The sequence below is a fragment of the Sphaeramia orbicularis genome, chromosome 3, assembly GCF_902148855.1.
Source record: "Sphaeramia orbicularis chromosome 3, fSphaOr1.1, whole genome shotgun sequence".
NCBI classification, from domain to species: domain Eukaryota; kingdom Metazoa; phylum Chordata; class Actinopteri; order Kurtiformes; family Apogonidae; genus Sphaeramia; species Sphaeramia orbicularis.
Window position 1 is genome coordinate 50,626,919 of NC_043959.1, and position 20,778 is coordinate 50,647,696.

Here is a 20,778-nt window from a genome sequence, read left to right on the forward strand (position 1 = left end):
TAAGTTATTGCACTTCACTTGAATTGGTATGTTTACATGTGTGAAGCACAAAACATACAGAAATTCTTGACAATCACTGAGATTTTTCCAAGACTTCTGCCTCTAGTTTCCTGACCATATTCAGAGCAGTAAGGAGAATGTAGAGACCACTTGAGTCACTCCTAGATTGATGCACAACCTTTCAAGTCATACGATTGTGAGTAAATTTGCTATTGCATTTGAAATCCTATACAAATGCAGTGACTCTTGTTTCATTGCACCACTTTGCCAAAATATTATGTCATTCCCATAGTCGCACATTTTGAAATCTATTTGCATTTCACTCTCTTTGAAGGGACACCGAGTGCTGAAACGAGATCGCACAACCCACAAGAGTATCATAGTAATTGAAGTTGACAAAAATACGAACTGCGCCCTTTTGAACTGCTGACATTGAACAGGGTGGATTAAGCAGCGTATATTAACAACAGGTGACAGGCTGGAGGGAACAGTGGATTGGCCGTGTGACGGAGGGTCTGCTGTGGATGCTCTCAGGCCAGAGTAAAAGCACACGTCACCTCACTCACATTTAACAGGGAAAAACAAACAATAAAACTATAAGAGCTGTTAATGCGCTCTTTATTTGTCATGTATTACAAAGTCATATATATATGTACAAACTGTACATAAACTCAGCCAAAACATCAAAACTGTTTCAATGATGTAAAAAAAAAAAAAAAAAAAGGCAAATAAAAAAAAGGCCAGAGGGAAATGTTATGTCCAAAAACACAGTTCTCCTTGTTAACATAAGTTAAAATACTGAATGTTTGAAAACTACAGAACAGCATTATGATCATAAACATCTAAAAGGAAGAAAATAAAAACATTGCACTCATATTTACCAGCTGAAGGATAAAAGGGAAATTTGTTAGACTCACAAAGGTAGAAAACATTACAACTCAAGATGTTCCAGTAGCTCAGAAATACTTTTCATCAGCAGTTCCTCACGTTAAAAAATAAACAATTTACAATACCAACTTTGAATAACCGAAGTGAGCCATTTACTGTACATTATATCTTAGTGTCCATGCTGTGTATTTTATCACATTCATTTAAAGTGTACACTGATGACAGTGAATTCTTTATGGCATCATGTAAATTAAAAAAAGCATTTACTTTTTTTCTCTTTTGTACAGTGCAGCTAAAAAAGAAAAAAAAAAAGTATTAGACCTTTGAAATCCTAGTTGAAATAGAATAAATTATGACTACTTTACAGCACTGCTGCAATATATTTATATACTGTATATACACTGTATACACTGATTCAAGAGCAGCTGGAGACCTGTTTCCAGCTCCACAACAGTAACAGAGGGGACCACACGCCTCCAATCATATTTATCAAACATCTGACTCTGTCCTTCCACAAGCAGTTTGGAATTTTTGGCATCTTGTTTGTATTGGTACTTTTGTCCTTTTTTAAAAATTAATTCAGCACAACAACAACAGGAAGAGTTTCAGACAATGACATTAAAAACTTCTCTATTGGAATCAAACATAAAATAAACCAACGTAAAAATCTAATAAGGGTGTGCTGAACAGTCTGGGTTTGTGCTGCTGCAGTCTGACATTTGATGATCCGATAGAAAAGACAATATCTGTGGCAAGTCTGGACTGGTTCAGGCTGCGACGAGGTCCAGACATCTGCTGCAGACTGGTCAGAGGCTGCCGATGTTGGGGAAGCTCTTGAGTTTCTCTGGGAAGTCGTCTTTATAGAGTACTGGGTCTGCACGGTGTTCCACGACCTTCAGCGGCATAGTTCCAAAAACAGAAGCAAACTTATTGATGCACTCAGATCTGTGGAGGGAAACGCAATGGAGAATGGTTTGTTAGTGGTATTATAACTGTCAGATTTGTGTGTCACATTTCTTCCTTTATAATATTAAAGGTTCGTACACATTTTTCAAGGTCAAATTCAAGCACTTTTAAGGGTCATTTTCAAATTTTTCCAGCACAGCACCTTATCGCTGTGGTAAAATACATATCTACAAGAATACATACAATCATACATACATTGTACATTGTATTATGCTATAAACACCTAAAATTATCTTTCATAATAGCAAAAAAGTTTAGAAATTCAAGGGGAACACAAAGTTTTATCCAAAAAAAGGGAAGCCACATGGTGTTCTTCAGTTACACTCACACTGAGACAAAAATTAAGATAAAAGTGTACCTGGAGTCCACCGGAGAGTACCTGTGAATTTTCTTTTTTGACATAAAGTTTTATTTTTCAAAATGTATCACCTCTCTGCAAGTAGCTTTGGCTTGGCATGTAACCTGGCAGTTAGTTACAATTAAAAACAAATAAATAAATAAATCACATTACATAGTTATAATTGCAAGCACTTAAATATTGAAATTCAAGTATTTTCAAGGATTTCAAGCGCCTGTACGAACCCTGAATATTACAGATAAAAAATAGGTAGGTGTAATGCACGAAAAAATATAACCAACAAAGTACAATAGCTACACAAAAACAAGTGATTTCATTCCAGTTGTTTAATCTTCTTCTACATGTGAAGCATCGTACCTCTCAACCATGTGTGTCTGATCCAGCGACAGTCCATCAATGGCAGTGCATTCAGGACACTTGAACTTTTTCCTGGGGGTCACCTAAACAGAAGCAGAACAACATCACACCACTAATGTCAGCTCATTTTAACTGTATGTTAAACTTCAGTGGCCCAGACAGAGGCTAATAAACTGTCCAGTGTGATGAGGAATAATTAAATCTTTAAATCTATAGGCAGGGAGGCGAGGGGAAGAGGGTTTTTGTTTTGTTTTCAGGAACCTGTTTTAGATGGATTAGGAGGTAGGAGCACTGGCGCAGGCGTATGGAAGTGTGCGGCATATGATTTGATGGCAGGGTGTGTGTGAGCCCCGGTGAGCTTAGGAAAACACACTCCGAGGGGGAGTGCCAGTGAGTGACACCCAGATAAGGGAGGTTAAGGCCAGGCTTTAGCCCGGGCCCCTGCACCTGGGCGAAGTCGATGGGATGAGGAGGGGGAGAGGCAGTCAAGTAAAAGGGTGAGAACTGATCAGACCCAGAGATGCTGGTCTGTTCTGTCAGACTCAAGGCACCCAGACCAGTCTCAGACCAGTCCCGGCTATGAATGTACCTTTATGGGGGCTTTGCCGGTGATGTTTGCCACTAGGAAGTTCATGGCAATATCTTCACAGTTCATGTGAGCGTCCACCCAGTTCTTGATGTCTCCAGGCATCTTATACGTGTACAGATAGTTGAAGTACTGAAACACAAATTCAGAACAACGCATGAGCGTGGAGCGCTGTTGTAGATACAATGCAGACATAATCTATTATGTGCATGAATGCAATGACTCTGTGACACAATGACCTGAGAATATGTAGGAGGAAACCAGGAAAGAGCTTTGAACTAATGTGAGTGTGAGCTTTTAAGTGAAAGGGAGATAACGCTGCTTTACCTACGACATACCAATCATTTATCACTCTAATCTTTTCAGCCTACAATCCTTCATGAAGCAAAAACAGAGGTCTACAGGAAAATCTCCACGCACTTTTGCAAGCACCCCCAGACGCGCGCGCGCGCGCACACACACACACACACACACACAAAGACAATTTCCTTGTTGTTGGTAAGGAGCAGTGCCAACATCCTACTATTAATCTCCAGCAGAACTTCACGTGACAGAGGCAGGGTCAAAGATTAAGCAGCCAAAACGACATAATGTGAGCCAGGTCACCTTGTGGTAGAAGGCAGCTCCGGTCAGAACCATGGAGACCTCGTTCGTCCACTCAGATTCATACTTCCACTTTCCCATTTCGTGGTCCCAGAGGTGCAGCCGGCCTGGGTAACCCACCAGTCTGTCGGGGAACTCCCTCCATACCTGGAACCAAGGACAACAATGAAAACAGAGTTAGAAGAGACAGTTTACACTCAAAGGTGAATGAAGCATCGTGGAGTATCTTGAAAATGCTATACAAATAAAATGTATCATTATTATTATTATTATTATTAATATTATTAAGTGTGTATTTAGAACACATCTGCATTTGTGAAGGAGGTGAACATTTGATCTGATGTAACTGCTGGTAGTCTGAGATAAATATGCTTTCCCTTACATCCAGCTGTACTTCTACTAAAAGCAAAAAATACTGTCATGTAGTCAGTCAAACAGACAGCTCAACTGCAGTGTCCTGCCTCTAATTCTGCGTAATTATCCTTAAACTGAACACAATTTTATTAAATAGCTCCTAAATGCATTCAGGTGAGTGTGCCTGGCAAAGTGGGACACAGCAGGTATGTGGGCATGGAAAGCATCAGCTTCAGACCTGTCATCATTCTTCACACATCAAACACTCAGTGGAGAACGAGACCCTAATCTGCCTGAATGACTTTAAACTCCAGGATCAACTTGAAACGGTCCCCTTCATTACCTGCCATCACACAGAGGATGGAAAAGTACCGTCAAGGTTAGGGTTTTTTTTTTTTCTCACCTCGTAGCCAAACTGTAGCTCGTCAGATGTCAGCATGATAATGTCATCGTCGATCGCCAACACAGCTTCGGTCTCAATCTCGTCGTAGGGAAAGAAGCGGTTGCTCAGCTTGTTCTCTTTCGTTCGTACAACTTTTAGAGGGACGCCGATTTTTGGCCAGAGTGATTCTGCAACAAATAGAACGATGCAACAAAAAACATCAAACAAGGAGCTTATCAGACATAGAACTGAAAGAATAAGCCAATATTTAAGGAGATGGGGAAAGAAAACCATTATAAACAACATCCAGTAAATTATTTTATTGACAAATCTTGGTTGTTATAAGATTTTTAAATACAATTTGATCATACACACAGGGTATCTACAGGTTTGAGGAAGCAAAACTGTCTTTTTAAGACATTTTTCAAGGCTTCTCTTATCAAATTTAAGATCTTTCTTTCACAAAAATAACAGTACAACTGGCCCATAGTTATTGGGTTGAACTAGTCTTAACTGTTTCAATCCAGCTAATGTTACATTTACATTTCTCCATGACTGTTTTTTTTAGTCATGGTCACGCTGTTACAGCTCATACCCCTGAACCCCTCCACCCATCAATGACTGTCGGTGGCTCCACTTATTCCCATCTCCATTATGATAAAATGTTACACATCAAATACAAAGATTTCAGAAGCAAATATAGAATAATCAGTTATTGTGTCTGTAGAATTTTTAAGACCGATGAGTGACAGATTTAAGGATAATTATCAATTTTATGGATAATTAAGGCCTTAATTTAGGACAATCACATTTAAGATGTTTTAAGGATCTGTGGACGCACTGTGCACTGTTTTTTCCAGTCATTTTAAGGGTTGACTAAAAATATGAGTATGGACACTATTAGTGTTTAAAGACGCCTTTTGAATTATGAGTCATTCAACATGGACAGAGACATCTGAAGTTGTCTTGGTGAATCTGGCAGCTAAACTTCACTCACTGGATCCCGTCACTGGTATCACTATGCTAACCTCAAGCACGTGCAAATCTAACCACACTTCAATTCTTCATGAGGCAGATCAACAGTGTGTTTTTTCAGGGGAACATTTCAAAGACCTTGGGTAGTGTCCATGGCACGGACTATGGCACAGATAGATCATACAGAAATGTGTCCCCTCATTAATAGTGTAACAGGGTCCTGGCAGACTATTAGAGGGGCTGCAAGTTGCCCTAACCACGTCTGAAGCCTCCTGTCAAAAGCTATTGTCAAGAAAGTGGCTATGTTAAATGCTCAGAGTTTCTCCTTTCACTCCGTTTATGCTGCCGTTCCTTCTTTCATTTCCAAGTGTACCAGACCCAGCAAAAATGGCTGAATTGTTGCGCAACATTAGCAGCAAACTGAACAATATCAAGTCTAACAATTAAAAAATCTAATAGTTAATTGATTACTTTCATGTATTAGGCTTTTTTGGTGGAACCACAGGCATATATAATCATGTCAAGACAATATGAAAGTTATTAAGCAGGTTAAAAAACAATTGATGTGAGAACAGCAGCTTGTGAACACATCAGATGGAGGTTTGGTGTGAACGCGGCAGATATCTGCCTTCATACCGGGCTGAGCCACATGAGTCTGACCCGTCAGTGGCCCCTTGTTAATTCTAATGGGTCACAAAGCTCCAGCCAGGCGCCGCTGATTCCTCTAATGAAAAGGCAACTCACAGCCACGAGGGAGCACTTCAAAGTCGTCTCATTACTTCATTACATTAGCCGAGTTGTTCAGCACCAGGACAGATTTAATTCCTGGTGAAGAACAGTCTCCGTCTGGGTTAAGCCTCGAGTTGAGTAAGATACAGCAAATGGGTGTATATACTTAATTGCCATATTAAGGCAAACAATTACAGTGTCGGGTGCGATAAATAACAACTAATAGGAGCTTGTCTTGACAGATATCTGATGGACTGCTACTGGCAAAGTCTTTTCACAAACTAAACAACCGTGACAGAAAAAAAACCCAATATACAGGACAGGGAAAAAAAACCCAAAAACCCCCCCAAAACATACAAAATATTAACTGTTCAGCCAGAACTGACACATACTGATGTATTTTGTGTGTGTATACTAGAAGAAAAAAGGCAAAATAATGAGTCAGTACTGACTGAATAGTAAATATATTTATCACCTGTCTATACATTGCATATATTCTGTACAGATAATGTACTTTTTCTGTGTACCACATGAACACCTCAGCTGTGATACAATCACTTGTCACTCTTTTGTGTTTGAGGGCAACATGTTACAGAGCTGGAGAACCCTTTCTTCACTCTCAGAGAAAGCCAGAGAACTACGGCTCCAGCATTCAGCATGACATGACAGCTCTTATTCTAGAGAGATGGGATTTGGCTGCTCTTGCCATTATCACTCATCTGTTGTACATCAGAGGCTCCACTTCAGGCTTTAAAACCACCATGGCAGGAACAAAAAATGGGGAAAATTATTCCCACTCACAAGATGTTTCTGGGTGAATTTAGTGGTGCCAGTATCTTAGTACACTTGTAGCACTATTTTCCATCTTTTTTTTTTTTTTTTTTAAATCAAGCAGGTGTTTATGCAAAAAAAAAAAAGTCTGCACATACAAGTCAGTCATTCAGTTAACATTTGCATCACCTTACTTTACAGTAGTATTAGGAGTGAGGTTACAGGCTGGTGTAGCTAATGTAAACGGGTCAGTTTAGAGGAAACATAGCATGATTAATTTGTTTGGAAAGAATATACATACAAGAAACATATTTAGTACAACACAGAACAATTCAACAGCACTGCAACCTCAAAATCCAAATGGTGTAAGTGTCAATAAGGCTATAACAGAATTAGTTTTGGCTATGAATGCAGCTGACAATTGACAAGAAATACAACTGCACTTTTGAAAAGCTTCATAAACACTGTTTTCTTTAGATTCAATCTTTGTATATAGAGTTTATATGAATGTGGAGTGTCTTTTTCGTATTTTGTTTTTCTTCGTTTTTTATTTTTTTTCCAAATCTTGTATTTGTAATTTACAAGAGACAACATCTACTGGCAGAGAATTCCTTGTATGTGTTTTACATACTTGGCAAATAAAGCTGATTCTAATCCTGATTATACTCACCCTCTGGAGGACTCTTATTCTGGTTATTCCACACCACCAACAGTTTGGCCAAACTGGGCACTTTGGAGATTTCTGTGATGACCCGGAAGAGACTCTCCACACGATCATACGTCAGCACCACCGCTGTGAATCCAGGTGCTCTTGGTGGAATAAGTGGCAGGAACAGGGGACTATTGACACTAGACCACTTCTATACAAACAGAAAACAAAGACACCAAAATGAGACATCAGCTGTTAAGAGAAAAATAAAAACACAACTTTTGAATCCTGAAAACTACTGCTCAGTTGGCCCCTCATCTTCTGTCACCCTCATCTGTCATGTTTTCCATGATTTAATGCACTGTAATAGTGATTCACTGGACAGTGAGGTCACCTGCTGTAATTTCCAGATGATGGTTTTTATTACGGAACAAGAATCCTCCAATAATGTCTCTGAGGGCCTAACAGAAGCAAAGCAGTCTATGCTGAAAGGCTCCAGTCAGACACTGACCCAGAACACCCGAGCAGTCTCACAGGAGCAGTAGTACTAAAGGACAGTTAAGAGGAAAAACTCATTCATACACAAAACTATCCAAAAAGTCTAATGTACTACTTAATGACTGAAACTACTTACAGATTAAGAAGTGCAGGTGTATTGCAGTGTTGTCAGGTATACATAGTGGCTACCTATTGTCATATGGAACTTGGCTTTTCGCTCAGTGTTCCCCATAAAAATTGCCTGTAAAGCCTGTGAGCTACACTGACTCCAGCTCAGATCAAGTGACATTTTCTGCAACACTAGCGAAAGGCATGCATTCTAATGCTATGCTATGTGTGCACCACACACTGCATTCTTAAAGCTCCCTTAATTTGGGCTAGAATGGCACAAAAACTCAAAATGTTAGTGTGCACCTATAGTTTAACTTTCTTCTCCTTTCCCATATCTTTATTTTCTCAGACACAGCCATAGCACTGGCAAATGGTGGATCTTTACCAATAAGACTGCATACATTTCATCAAAGGCTGCCACCCTGGTTACAGTGACAGTCAGTCTGTAACACTGAGTCTGTGGGCTTCTTGATGTACATATAAACCCTGTCTCTGCTCCGCTCCCAGGTGGCCACAAACACACAGTGATTATGTGGCTCCTTCCACAGCATCAACACAAGTCTGTCAACAGAGACACAGCCACTGCCTTTTAAACATCAGTCACTCATCCACCAATAAAAAAAAAAAAGAAATCGCTTTACTAGCAAGTGGAAACTTCCTCGCAATTGTTGTAACGTCGTCATACGAGCGGTGGAGGAAATAATTAAACTAACACATACACGCAGCACAGATGCATTAAAACAGAGTAAAAGAAGCAGAGACCACTTAAGTCATTTGTTAACCAAGATCAATTAGAATAAAAGACAGCCGCAGCTCAATGTGTCGCTGACAGATCTAAAGGGGTTAATTTGGTTTTTTATCCAGTATATACTTTATATTTACACTAATGACGATGGGTTTTATTTGCTTGTTTGAACTCCCTCAATTCACTCATTCATTCACTTCACTATGTAGACTTTCTAAAAGATAAACACTCACAATCATGAGTATTTGCAATAATTTTTTGATGTCTATAAACACTCCCACTGAAACAGATGCACTTTTATAAAGAACTTAAAACTCAATACAAGTGTACAGACATTTAAAGTATAGCAGATTTGTTAATCTACTAATTATCCTCACATTATTTCTTTCAGTTGAAATCCAGCTTTTACAAATGCTTCGAGACAGCACTCTGCATTTTAACAAGCTGGTGATCTCACAGGTGATTCATTAAAAGCCAAAAAGAAACTGTTTTTAACACTTGAAAATCTATGAAGTCTGAGATGCCTCTACCTTACAACTCTGAAACAAAAAGCAGCTTGTCCCCTATTCTGAAACCCCCCCCTCCAAAGGCACCAGCAAGCCTGAAAAATCTGCTTTCAATTACCAGTCTAAAGACTACAGGAGGAGAGGGGGAAAGAAAAATCTCTGCCTGATTTATTTAGTGCTCTTCTATGTTCTTCTCACCATCCATTCACGGAACCCATCGAGAAAACACTTCATCCTCATCACAGGCAGAAACGGCCAAAGGTCTGCACCCTGACACACTTAACCTGCGATGGGTCTGGACAAACCTTCAGCGCTGAGTGATACTGATAAATCGCACTACAGGTTTCATACCGAAAACCAAATATTTGAGAACATCAAGTGTAACTTCTGTTTAATGATGAACCTGCTAAGAGGAAAACACACAGCTGAATAAAAACCTTTTACTGTAGCCTAAATGTGAAACACTTCTGAGATCTATGGCAGTATACACCAAAACAACCTGACTATCTGAACCTATTGTTACCATTTACATGGTTTCTAATGTGGGGACACATGCATGCATCTGAAAACATCCAAAAATACAACTATTTATCTACTCTCATTCGCTCACACGCAAATGCCATAAAGCCACAGGCTAAAGATGGAGAAGACTTCAGATCAGACTGGGCTGATTAACAGCTCCTGAGAGATGGTCGCCCAGCCAGGCTGTCTGCAGCCACAAACTCTGAGAACCACAGGGATGCTAAACACACACGCACTATTCTTCACATTCACTGTACTCTCTACAAACACAATGACTCAGACATGCAGGAACTTATTTTTCACCACAACGGAGGCATCCTCCTAGTTCATAACTGCTGACGCAAACTGACTGCTTCAGAACTTGCTGGGTTTATACCAAACTGTGAAGTGTGGAGCTTTAGAGAGAGGGCAGGCATCTACAGTTACTACCAGAGAGACGGATTTACATCATCACATCTGTAGGGTAGAATACAGTCTGCACACCTTTCCAGGTATGGATATTGAAACTACTTTTTATTATGACCAAACCTCCTGAATTTGTCTTTACAAAAAGACAAACACAAAAGTTAAAAGGATGTACGTTGCAAGCACTTGCAAAATGTGTCTCAATATCGGGATCAAACAGTTACGCACCACTACAGGTGGGTTGTTCCACTGTTCATATGTGCGTGCAGCATAAGGGTAGATGCGGTCATTGATGATCTGGAGTGTTGTCAATCCAATAGCTTTCATGGAGCTGAAGTAAGCCTCCCAGAACCAGCGTGCCTAAAAGACAAAACAGACAAAATAATATGAACACATGCAAACACAAAATGAACACTGCATGGTACACTAAGCAGGCTGCATGTTAATCACACAACATGTTTCTGTAAAACACCAAGAAATAGTTTTACTGTAGGTGCAGAAAATACACAAATGGAAAGATCAATACCTTGTTGAAGCTGGTTAAAAAAGGTTGTAAAAAGTTTTAGAAAACAAACACCAGTGTGACTTCAAAGCTCTTTTTCCTCTGATCCAAGTCTATCAATACATTTTTGCTGCCTTTCCAGGCATCTTGACCTTCAACAACACTTTTTCAAGTCTTCTGAAATCTTTTTGACTTTGCCTGTTTTACCTCACCAAGTGTTTGATGTGAATACCAGAATTTATTAATAACTGATCTTAATCTGTATCTTAGATCTCATCAGCTGGAAACACCCAGCTCCAGCTGCCTGAATTCACAGCTCACTTTGCAGAACTCCTTTGTCCTGTTTTTAGTCACAAGGGAAAACATGAATAAAAAAAAATCTGGTAGTTTTGACTTATGGCTATGGACAAAATGCAGATAAGATGAACTGTAAAAAGTATTTTCACAACCTACACACATGATTTATGTATGTTTTGAAGGCTGACAGTAGAAGCATCGACCATGACATGAGTCCAGCCCCTGTTGCCTCCTGCAGGTCCTTTCCCTTGGCCCCTATTCGTTAAACTTCAAGGGACAGTTCAGAGGCGAGAGAAACCTATAACAGTTAATGAAGCTTCAAACAACACTGTCTACATCCAAAAGCTACGGTACTACACTGGTCTGACTCCACCCCACTGGGTCCTAAATGACCTGTAATTCCAAGGAAGAGGGTGTGAATATTTTTGTGTACAAATCTGTGCTGCTTTTCATTCTCGTCCCACATTTGATGCACCAGTGTGTACTATTGTGTGACGTGTGTCCTGTGTAAAACAAAGGCAGCCCCTGCTAGCTCATGACCAATGCCTAAGCACAGCCAATATGGGATGTCATGCATTAGAGATGTAAAACAACACAAAAACAGCATTTATTTTTATAGAAAGGGTGAGGAGAATCCAAAAAGACTTTCTAGTCTCAGGGGGGAATCCCAACGGCCCATAAATCAGCCAGTGATGAAAGTTTCTTATCCGGCCGGGAGGACGCAAAAAGCAAACTGTGCTGGCCTGAGGGCTCATCCCACCACCCTCCACCCTCTTCCAGCGCCTACAGGAATTTTTATGAGCAGGGAAGAAGAGACTTTTCCTGTCTTGAAAGACGGAACTTTGTACTGTAGCATCCAGCCTAGAACCATGGTCTATTCTCCTTTCCTGTTTGATGTCATGTGTGAAACGTGCGGCAGTTCAAATATTAAAAACCAACTTTGACCCAGTCCACAAGCTAACCACAATTTATTCACAAATGACAAATATTAATTATGTAAACGGGAACTGGTAATGTGCTGCAAAAATTGAAAAATAATAAAAACAGCCACATGGGGGTCAGATCCTACAGATCTGGATTACTTCTCAATTTTTGTAGTAGACCTGAGTATTCCTCTGTCTTTAAGATCAGAGAAGTCACAAACAGCTTCTGGTCTGTTACAGTTTGAATTGTTAAAGTAAAAGGTCAAAGTGTGATCAGACTCCGTTTAGAGCACAGTAGTCTGCATCACTTTCTGTAATGCAGTGGAAGTTGTCAAGTGCCTGACAGATGATTCATCCTATAGAGCAGAATTGGCAGGCAGTGAGCTGTGGACAGAACCAGGCAATCATTAGTGTATTTGACATAATCAAAAACAGCAGTGGAACCAGGTCTGTTTCAACCATACAAGCTGCTCACTGGGAATATTATTTTGCTAAAGATTTATTAGCAGTTTGCTTTTCACTGTGATCAGTCCCTTGCTTATACACTCAAATTATTTATTGTAATTACCTGATATCCCAGGTGTAATTCAGACCTTATTAAAATGTCTAAATTAAAAGCTGGTGGGACTAGGGTTCAGAAGACAGCAACTGAGGACATGGCCTTAGCAGCAGGGTTCGTATGAGATTACACAGCATTGCTAGTGAGGCTACATAAGGTAGTGGTTTAGTGGATTACTAACTACTCCAATGACATGTGGTTCTACACTTCATGGAGAGTTAGAAGCCAGAAACAAATGCACAACACAGGACTCTACCGTGTTCTCATCTGTTCTTATATTCCAAAATTAACTGTGAGCTGTGATGTTTTAATTCCTGCTTTGTGAGAGCAACAAATGACCAGAGAAATCTGATGGAAAAACCTTGGTGGTAAATCAATAAGATCAAATCAGCATTACCAAACTGTTCAGTTAAAGACATCTTTACTGCATGACCTACTAACCAAGAGGCCACATTAATTACCATCCCAAAAGGCTAGAGTCCTTAGTCTGTATAGCATCTCCCCAACATTAATAAATAAGTAAGTAAATAAATAAACGCAATGGTCTAAAGCCATGTCTCACATCTTAGAACTGGTTTAGCACCTTTTTAGAGTCATTAACTAAATTACCAACATGTGGTGTGAAGTCAACTCTGAACTATTGAAAACAAGTCGCCTGCAGTGTCTGAATGAAAGTTTAAAAACAGTAAACTAAGTCATAGCCATTAAAATTAAAATATAAATAAAAAAAAGGTCAAAACTCAAATATCTGTTCTACCATGAATGTAGATGTCTGCTGTAGTCGGAGAGAAAAAAAAATCCATATATGATGTAAAAACTTGTCACTCCATCATGACCACTACCACTAAAAAACAATCAATACTAATTGGAAATCTTTATTCAGAAAAAATAGCATGTTTTTCTTTTTGCCTATTAAAACAAACACACTGTTTTCTATCCAGAAAACATTACTAGTCTTAGCTCCCTGGCCTCGGGCTCTTAGAAAGGATAGCTCTATTGTATGTTTTTGTCTTCTGAACTATATCAAATAAAATTAAAATAAGCTGTCACAAGTTGTATGGTTCTCCCTTTGATTTACCGTCTATGTAGCACATATGTAAGCATAAAATTCTGACCACATGGGGAAAAAACAGAGATGCAGTAAAAGTAAAGACTGCTGAGCCCTCTGCTGGTCAATTTAGTGAAACTCTTATCAGTAGTACTGAAGCTATGCTGTAATAGCGGCTTTAAGCATTTAGTTTCTGAGCACTACCAACTAGAATGACCTTTATTTAAAACAATGTTTGGGTGTGCTAACCAAAAGTCAAACAGCATTCACACACATCATGAAAAAGTGTAATCAGCTTCATTTCTGTCCATTTATCTTGTTAAAACTCTGGTCTACTCAGAACTACAGATATGGAACAATGCAACCAGCATGCCCCAAACGTCACGAGCAAGCCATAGTACTATAGACCTTGTAAAGTGTAATCCAACCCTGAGCCTCTCTCTGAGCCCTTGGTCTAAAATGTATGTTTGGCCGGTGTAATTGGTAAATGGATGTAGAGTTGATACAAGGGAATGAGGAGCAGCTGAACTGGTGCACTCCTCTCATATTTGTTTACTGTGGCTCAATGCACATATCAAATAGACAAAGAACGAGGCATCAAGGATGTGTTTCAATTGAGCTTAAATCAACATAGTTAAAGCGGAGGTAATATCCAAGTGTACACGTGTCTCACATAGTGGATTGCAGATACATCTCTGACATGGAACAACCTTTCTTGTTCAAAACCAAAAATACTTATGTCGGGAATGTTTTGTAAATGTTACCTGTCTTTGCATCTCCTCCACTTGTCTGTGAGGAATACTCTTTAGGATGGTGTACATTTCTGAGAGTTTCTCCTCTGGAATAACCACAGACGCCCTGAAAAACATTAGCATACAGTAAGAAAACTGACAACAGAATATGATGGACCCCACTGAATGTTTCTGATGATCTCTCACATACACATACCTTTTCCAGTCGAGCACTTCAGAGAAAGGTAATATGTAGGAGTCAGCAAGGATAACAGGCACACAACCAGCCTGTAGGACATCACTGAGGGCTGCTTGACCCAATCGCGCTCCTCGCAAAACCACACAGAATGAAGACTCCTGTAACACACATGAAAGTGTTCATCTGTAATTTGGCGTTACAGAAAAACACTTGATTTATCTTAAAACAAGACATTTTCACCACTAGAAGAAATGCTTTGGTAGTGTTATCAATTTCTTCTAAGTTCTAGTTTCATCCTCCCATGCTGTATTTTTGAATTAACTGACCATAGTTATGTTGTATGGCTACTGTGGATTTATCATTAACACGTTTTTTGATCAAAGTCATAAAGAGCAATGCATTTCAATAATCTCTGCACTTCATGATTTTTATTGCATCGTGTTTTTCACCTGTAGGATCTGTGGGTAATCGTACACTTGGCCCTTGTAACAGCGTTTTCTAGCAGAAGCAGCTCCCTGAGAAAGGTTACTACACTTGTCGAGGAGGAGCAGTGCTTCTCCATTTTCTTCTTTCAAACGCTCCAGCTCAGCTCGATACTCTCGGTGAATGGCGGTCTGAGAAGATAGAATGAAGTAGCGCCGCGGCCTGGGAGAAATGAAAATACATACCTAATTATCAAGCATTTTAAAAAATTCCTAAAGAAAGACCTAATTGACTAGAAAGAGTAGAAGTTTATTGTGATTCTAATATTAAGCCTTTTAAGATCCACAACTATTTTTGTCACAGCTTCTAAATGATTTATCACCATTTATCATAATATTATCCTCTGAATCTATAATTTTTCAGTGAAAATGAGGTATTTTCCTATATTTAATTCACTGACGTAAATGTTCATTATTGCTCAGAGTGAATTCAAAGGTTATTACATCAAAACTGAGAAAACTGAAGAAAAAGTGACTTTTTCAATAAAATGTATCATTAGCTGAATATAAAACAACTGTCTTCATCCACTGTCAAACTACACGTGTTTTACTGATGAATCAATAACAGTGTTTCCATGTTCATTACGGAGCCTAAAAACATCCAAATGGGTTGTATATGATGACCATGAAAAGCTGATAAACAGCATTTTACCTCAATTTTACATATATTAATAGGATTAGTGGATCAACAGGTATTAGACATTTTAGATCAATAGATGCTTTCGCTCAGTGGTGGATGTTTGGGTCTTTATGCGTTAAAACAAGTCAATGAGAATGTCCTACAGTAAGATGTGCTCACCCAGGTTGTCTCTCAGGCAGTTCAACATCAGCTGAAAGAGGGCTGTAAACTGGGATACTGACGTCATAGCCCTGTCTGTAGGTCCACGTGGAAAAACCACCACCGGCAAGCAACGCTCTGACAAAAAAATGAGGAAGCCCAGGTTGTGACACTGCTTCAACATACTATGGAGTTTGACCAAATAGGCCGCAGGAACAGAGTGCACACGTAGATATAAAGATATTGCTGTCATCTTTAATGGTGATGTGAGACATAAGATGACATCAAACAAGACTTGGTGCTTGCCTTGGTTAAGAGAACCCATATACAATAAATACAGTATAGGTGATGAAATGTATTCTGGATCTGCTTTCCTACTCTCTGTCAATGTGAATGTAAAGTGAAAACATATAGCCAGTCAGAGACACACCTGGTTCTGATGAGGCTCCATGTCAAATGGAGTCCAGCTGGATGAATTCCTTAAACTTAAAAATAGTGTTCACCGTCTCAAGGATGTATGTTCATAAACCCAAACTCTTCCATGCACAACCATCATTCTAATATACAGGACATCTTGAAACACATAAGCTCATCGCTAGTAAAAAAAAGATCACGTTTGAAACTCCTCAAGGCCTCTTATAATAAATGTGGTATTTCCTAAATAAATCCTCTTTGCCAAATGGACATTTTAACACATTGTGAATAACTGGGTTTTAATGCTGTCTCCTCCAAACTTAGCCTAAGTTCAAGGAGCAGCCTTTAAAATACTTTATAAACAGCCTTTATAATAATAACAACCACTTTGTTTACCTTAGTAATACATTTTTCTTTTTATATTTAATTTCTGTATTCTTCGCATTACAAGTATTTCATTTCCCAGTATATTTATGCATAAGTGAAAGTAAAACTACACTCTCTGATGGTTTTATATTCTCAAAATTTTCTTACAAGAGCTTATTATAATATGGAAGCAGCCATGGCCTACAAGGATGGGAATCTGCTTATGACCAAAGTGTTGCTAGTTCGACTCCCCGAAAAGGAATTATTGACTGCTGTGCCCTTGATCAAGGCTCTTAGAACCCCATTTGTCCCTGGGAGCCTAACATGGCAGCCCACTGCATGTAGTCTGCAGTGTGTGTTGTGTTCCTGCATGCTGGGCTAGTGAAGGGTTAAATGCAGGGGTTCAATTTTGGTGTGTGCGTTGCAAGTCCATATGTGGAGTATATACTGACAAATACAGATTCTTAATTCTTGAAAGGCTATGGTAGTGTGACTTTTCAAACCTGTCTCTGGGTACATCCAGTGCAGTGTTGTAGTCAGGTGGACCTCCAGGTAACATGTTGAAAAGCAGATGATTCATCCCTTTGTCCCACCTACAAGAATATATACAAGATAAATGCAGTAATGATTAGTAAATAATCAGTGACAAACGGGTTATCTGATTGACGGGAAATTCAATGGTGACAGTTTCATTTATACCTAGGTTTTCGTTGATATCATGAAAAATTTACATTTGTTACCCCAAAATTATAATACTTTGACATTTAAAAAGTGTCAACTTAAATTTACCTGGGTAGCATTGCAAGTGCCTGGGCAGTCTCTCTAATACGCAGTGAGTTCTGATTGAGAACATCAATTGACGGAATAAAAAGACAAGCTCTAGTGACATCGTCAGTGTAAAAGTCACTGTCAGAGATGGCACTGAGCAGGTCGTTGTATTCCCGTGACAGTCCTGTGCTGCTGATAGGAACCCCAAGATCATCCACGAACCTCTGCAGGGGGTAGATGTAAACCTAAAAAAAAAAAGCAACAGTTTCAACGACTAGGTTACAACTTTATCAACAATGTCAAACAATTAAAGACTGTGATCTGTTTGTGTGACAAAACTTAATTTGATTTTACCTTGATTCGATTTTTAGGATTGTAGCCACATCTGTACACATCAAAACAAGTATGCATACGACAGCTGAGGTCTCCCCTCTCAGGAATGGGACTGGACACAGGGAGGCGAACCAGTGGTGCATCATGGACACTGCGTTTGTCCAGGGTCCAGTCAGCCGTGGACTCAATGGAGTGAGGCCAGAACTGAAACATCCCGGTGGCTATGAGTCCAAGAAGCACCACTGAGAAGAGGGTGATGTAGTAGATCCGGTGCTTGGTTTTCATCCGCGGGATAAGAGCCGGGCCCCGTGAGCTGTATTTACCAGAGGGATACATGGCAGACACCCAGCTGTCCAAGCAGCCACTATAAAGACAAACACATGTGATGAGAAACAGTAGTACACCGACATTTACCTGTGACGAGAACATCTCATCCTCCTCGATCTAAACTCTTTGACGTCAATTTACAACCTCTGAAGTGCAGACATGCGACAGAAAGAATTAGGAATAACCATCCGATTATATGACACTGATTTTCAGTGTCTTTGATATTCACCAACCGCACCTAGTCTGCATGTACTGAATACTTAGCTACGTTGACTTAGCTTAAATCAACTTAGCTCCTAGCTACGAACAAATGTTAGCCTTCATAAAACATTTACACTTACGCCAAAAAATGAAGAAAACTTTAACAATGAATGAACAAAAACACGCAGATAATATTAGTATACATCTTCACAAGAATATGTACCCATCTTGCTAAGTGTAGCTAACGCTGTGGAATAAATCAGCTGTGTAAACAACCATGCTAAGTTAGCGTCAGTTCCCTTCCGACAACTCTCAATATTCTACTGTATCATACAGAAATTATCCAGAAAAGGAAAGCCTCTTTAGTCCCTGGCATCACAGGTATGTTTTTGCCTACCTTGACGTTTGACTAAACCGGGTATAATAGCTCAGGCTGAATTCATGGCAGTAAACTGAAAACTAGCTACACAACACCGATGCTAGCGTAGCACCAAGTTAGCATTAGCATACCAGAGAGCCCAGAACAGGAAGTGTATCTTTTTCGCTTTGAGCCCGTTGATTTTTGTCACAAGGGAGATTCTGTGTTTCCCTCTGGTGGTTATTTGGCACATTAATTCATACTTTTCCTGTACATATCATGGGATACGTTCACATTGTGAGCCTTAGTGCTCAGGTCTGATTTATTGCTGGGATTTTGTTTGGCTGTTCACTTTATTTACTAAAATATGGTCAGATTCTAAGGGGAACCAAACTTCTAAACTTCGATACACGCACAAAAACAGAGATGCGACAAGTGTTAGGATCATTTCTTTCAGTAAAAGTACTAATACACACAGTGAAAATAATCCACAAGAAGGAAGTAGTGGATTCAAAACCTTACTGTTGGAGCCAAAATACAGTTTTGTTTGTTTATTCCTCTTTTTGTTTTGACCTTAATTTACTAATTGTTTAGTGGGTGTGGCTGTGATTGCCACAGGTGCAATTCATCTTGGGTGTGGCAAACTTACATATACCTGCTGTGTGAGGTGGGCGAGGTGTGTGTGAGGACAACCCCAAACAATTTTCATACCGTAGAACATGAAAGCAAGAGATTGAGTTGGTCGGCTTTTGGAATGTCTTCTTTTGTGTTAAGAAGCCTATTTTGTTTATATGTCGAGAGTATTTAGAAAGACAATCGTGAACACTTGGACTTTTACACTGGAAAATAAATGGATTGGCATATCCAAACACAAACAAGCCCAGCCGGACATTCATTCATTCACGCGTCGAAAATACAACAGGTTGAACCCTCCCACACCGTTGTAGTGGTTAAAGGTAAAGCCACTACAAAAATTGTATGAAAATTGGGCTCTTTGTTTAAAGAGTAATTGAAACTTCGCTACTGGATGCAGAGCCTGGACTGACCGGCAGCGTAGCATTGGAACATAAGGCCGCTGTCGGTACATGACACTGGATTGGCAGCCTTTTGGACCGGCAGGACACCGAATCTGCACCTGGTTTGGACCGGGAGGACACCGGAGCTGCACACGTTTGGACCGGGAGGACACCGGAGCTGCACACGTTTGGACCGGGAGGACAGCGGATCAGGGCTGTGAATCGGTACGGGCACCCTTTGGACGGACCGCGCTGTAACAACTGGATCCCTCTCGGCGCACGGACAAAAAGTAAAGGTATGCAGCGCGCTAGGAACAGTGTACATTATGTGGCCATATACTGAACAGTTTGTGTGCACACAGAAAAAAGGGACAGATCCACTGCATTGGTGGGACTACTTTGTATTTTGAATGTGTTTTCTCTATGACAGTACCGGTTTAACTCTTCAATGAAACTTTGACCTTTTTATGGTGCTTTACTGTGTTTAATGAGGTTGAACTTCAGGTATTGTTTTTTTTTGTGATCTGTTGAGTACTGAAAATTATGGATTCTGATAAAGGTGACGCAAATCAGAATCCGGTCGAACTGCCGGTAACAGTGATGGGACTCTACCAATTGTGCCAGTACAAGTGAAGTCCAGCAAAGGAAACAAAATAATACAAACATATGCATTTTTAGATCCAGGCAGCACCGATACACTTTGCTCAGAAACATTGATGAGAAAGCTGAACCTTAATGGAAGGAAAGCATAAATCAGCTTGTTAACCATGGGCCCCAAGGCATCTGTGCCCAGCTATCTGCTAAAAGACTTGAAGATTGCAAGCCTCAATGGTAAACAATTTTACCATCTACCCAAGGTCTACAGTCAGAAGAGAATGTCTGTAAGCACAAGAAATATATTTAAAAAGGAAGAACTAGCTAAGTGGCCATACTTGGATAGTGTTGTTTTTCCTCGTATCCAAGCTGAAGTGGAGCTGTTGATAGGAACCAACGCCTCTAAATTGCTGGAACCATGGGAAGTCATCAATAGCCATGGCAATGGGCCATATGCTATTAAGACCCTATTGGGGT

General features: G+C 39.8%; 1 protein-coding gene across 1 annotated transcript; it reads right to left on the reverse strand.

The window, feature by feature from the left end:
- Nucleotides 1-601: 601 nt before the first annotated feature.
- On the reverse strand, nucleotides 602-18,865 carry ext2 (exostosin glycosyltransferase 2). The gene is made up of 15 exons (XM_030125979.1): nucleotides 18,731-18,865; nucleotides 17,827-18,169; nucleotides 17,494-17,717; nucleotides 17,208-17,297; nucleotides 15,946-16,062; nucleotides 15,114-15,309; nucleotides 14,683-14,822; nucleotides 14,499-14,592; nucleotides 10,634-10,765; nucleotides 7,640-7,829; nucleotides 4,516-4,682; nucleotides 3,762-3,905; nucleotides 3,159-3,287; nucleotides 2,570-2,652; nucleotides 602-1,833 (listed from the first exon to the last, which is right to left on the reverse strand). Exons 2-15 carry the CDS (start codon nucleotides 18,139-18,141, stop codon nucleotides 1,695-1,697), a joined length of 2,160 nt encoding a protein of 719 aa, XP_029981839.1. The 5' UTR covers nucleotides 18,142-18,169; nucleotides 18,731-18,865; the 3' UTR covers nucleotides 602-1,694.
- Nucleotides 18,866-20,778: the final 1,913 nt, after the last annotated feature.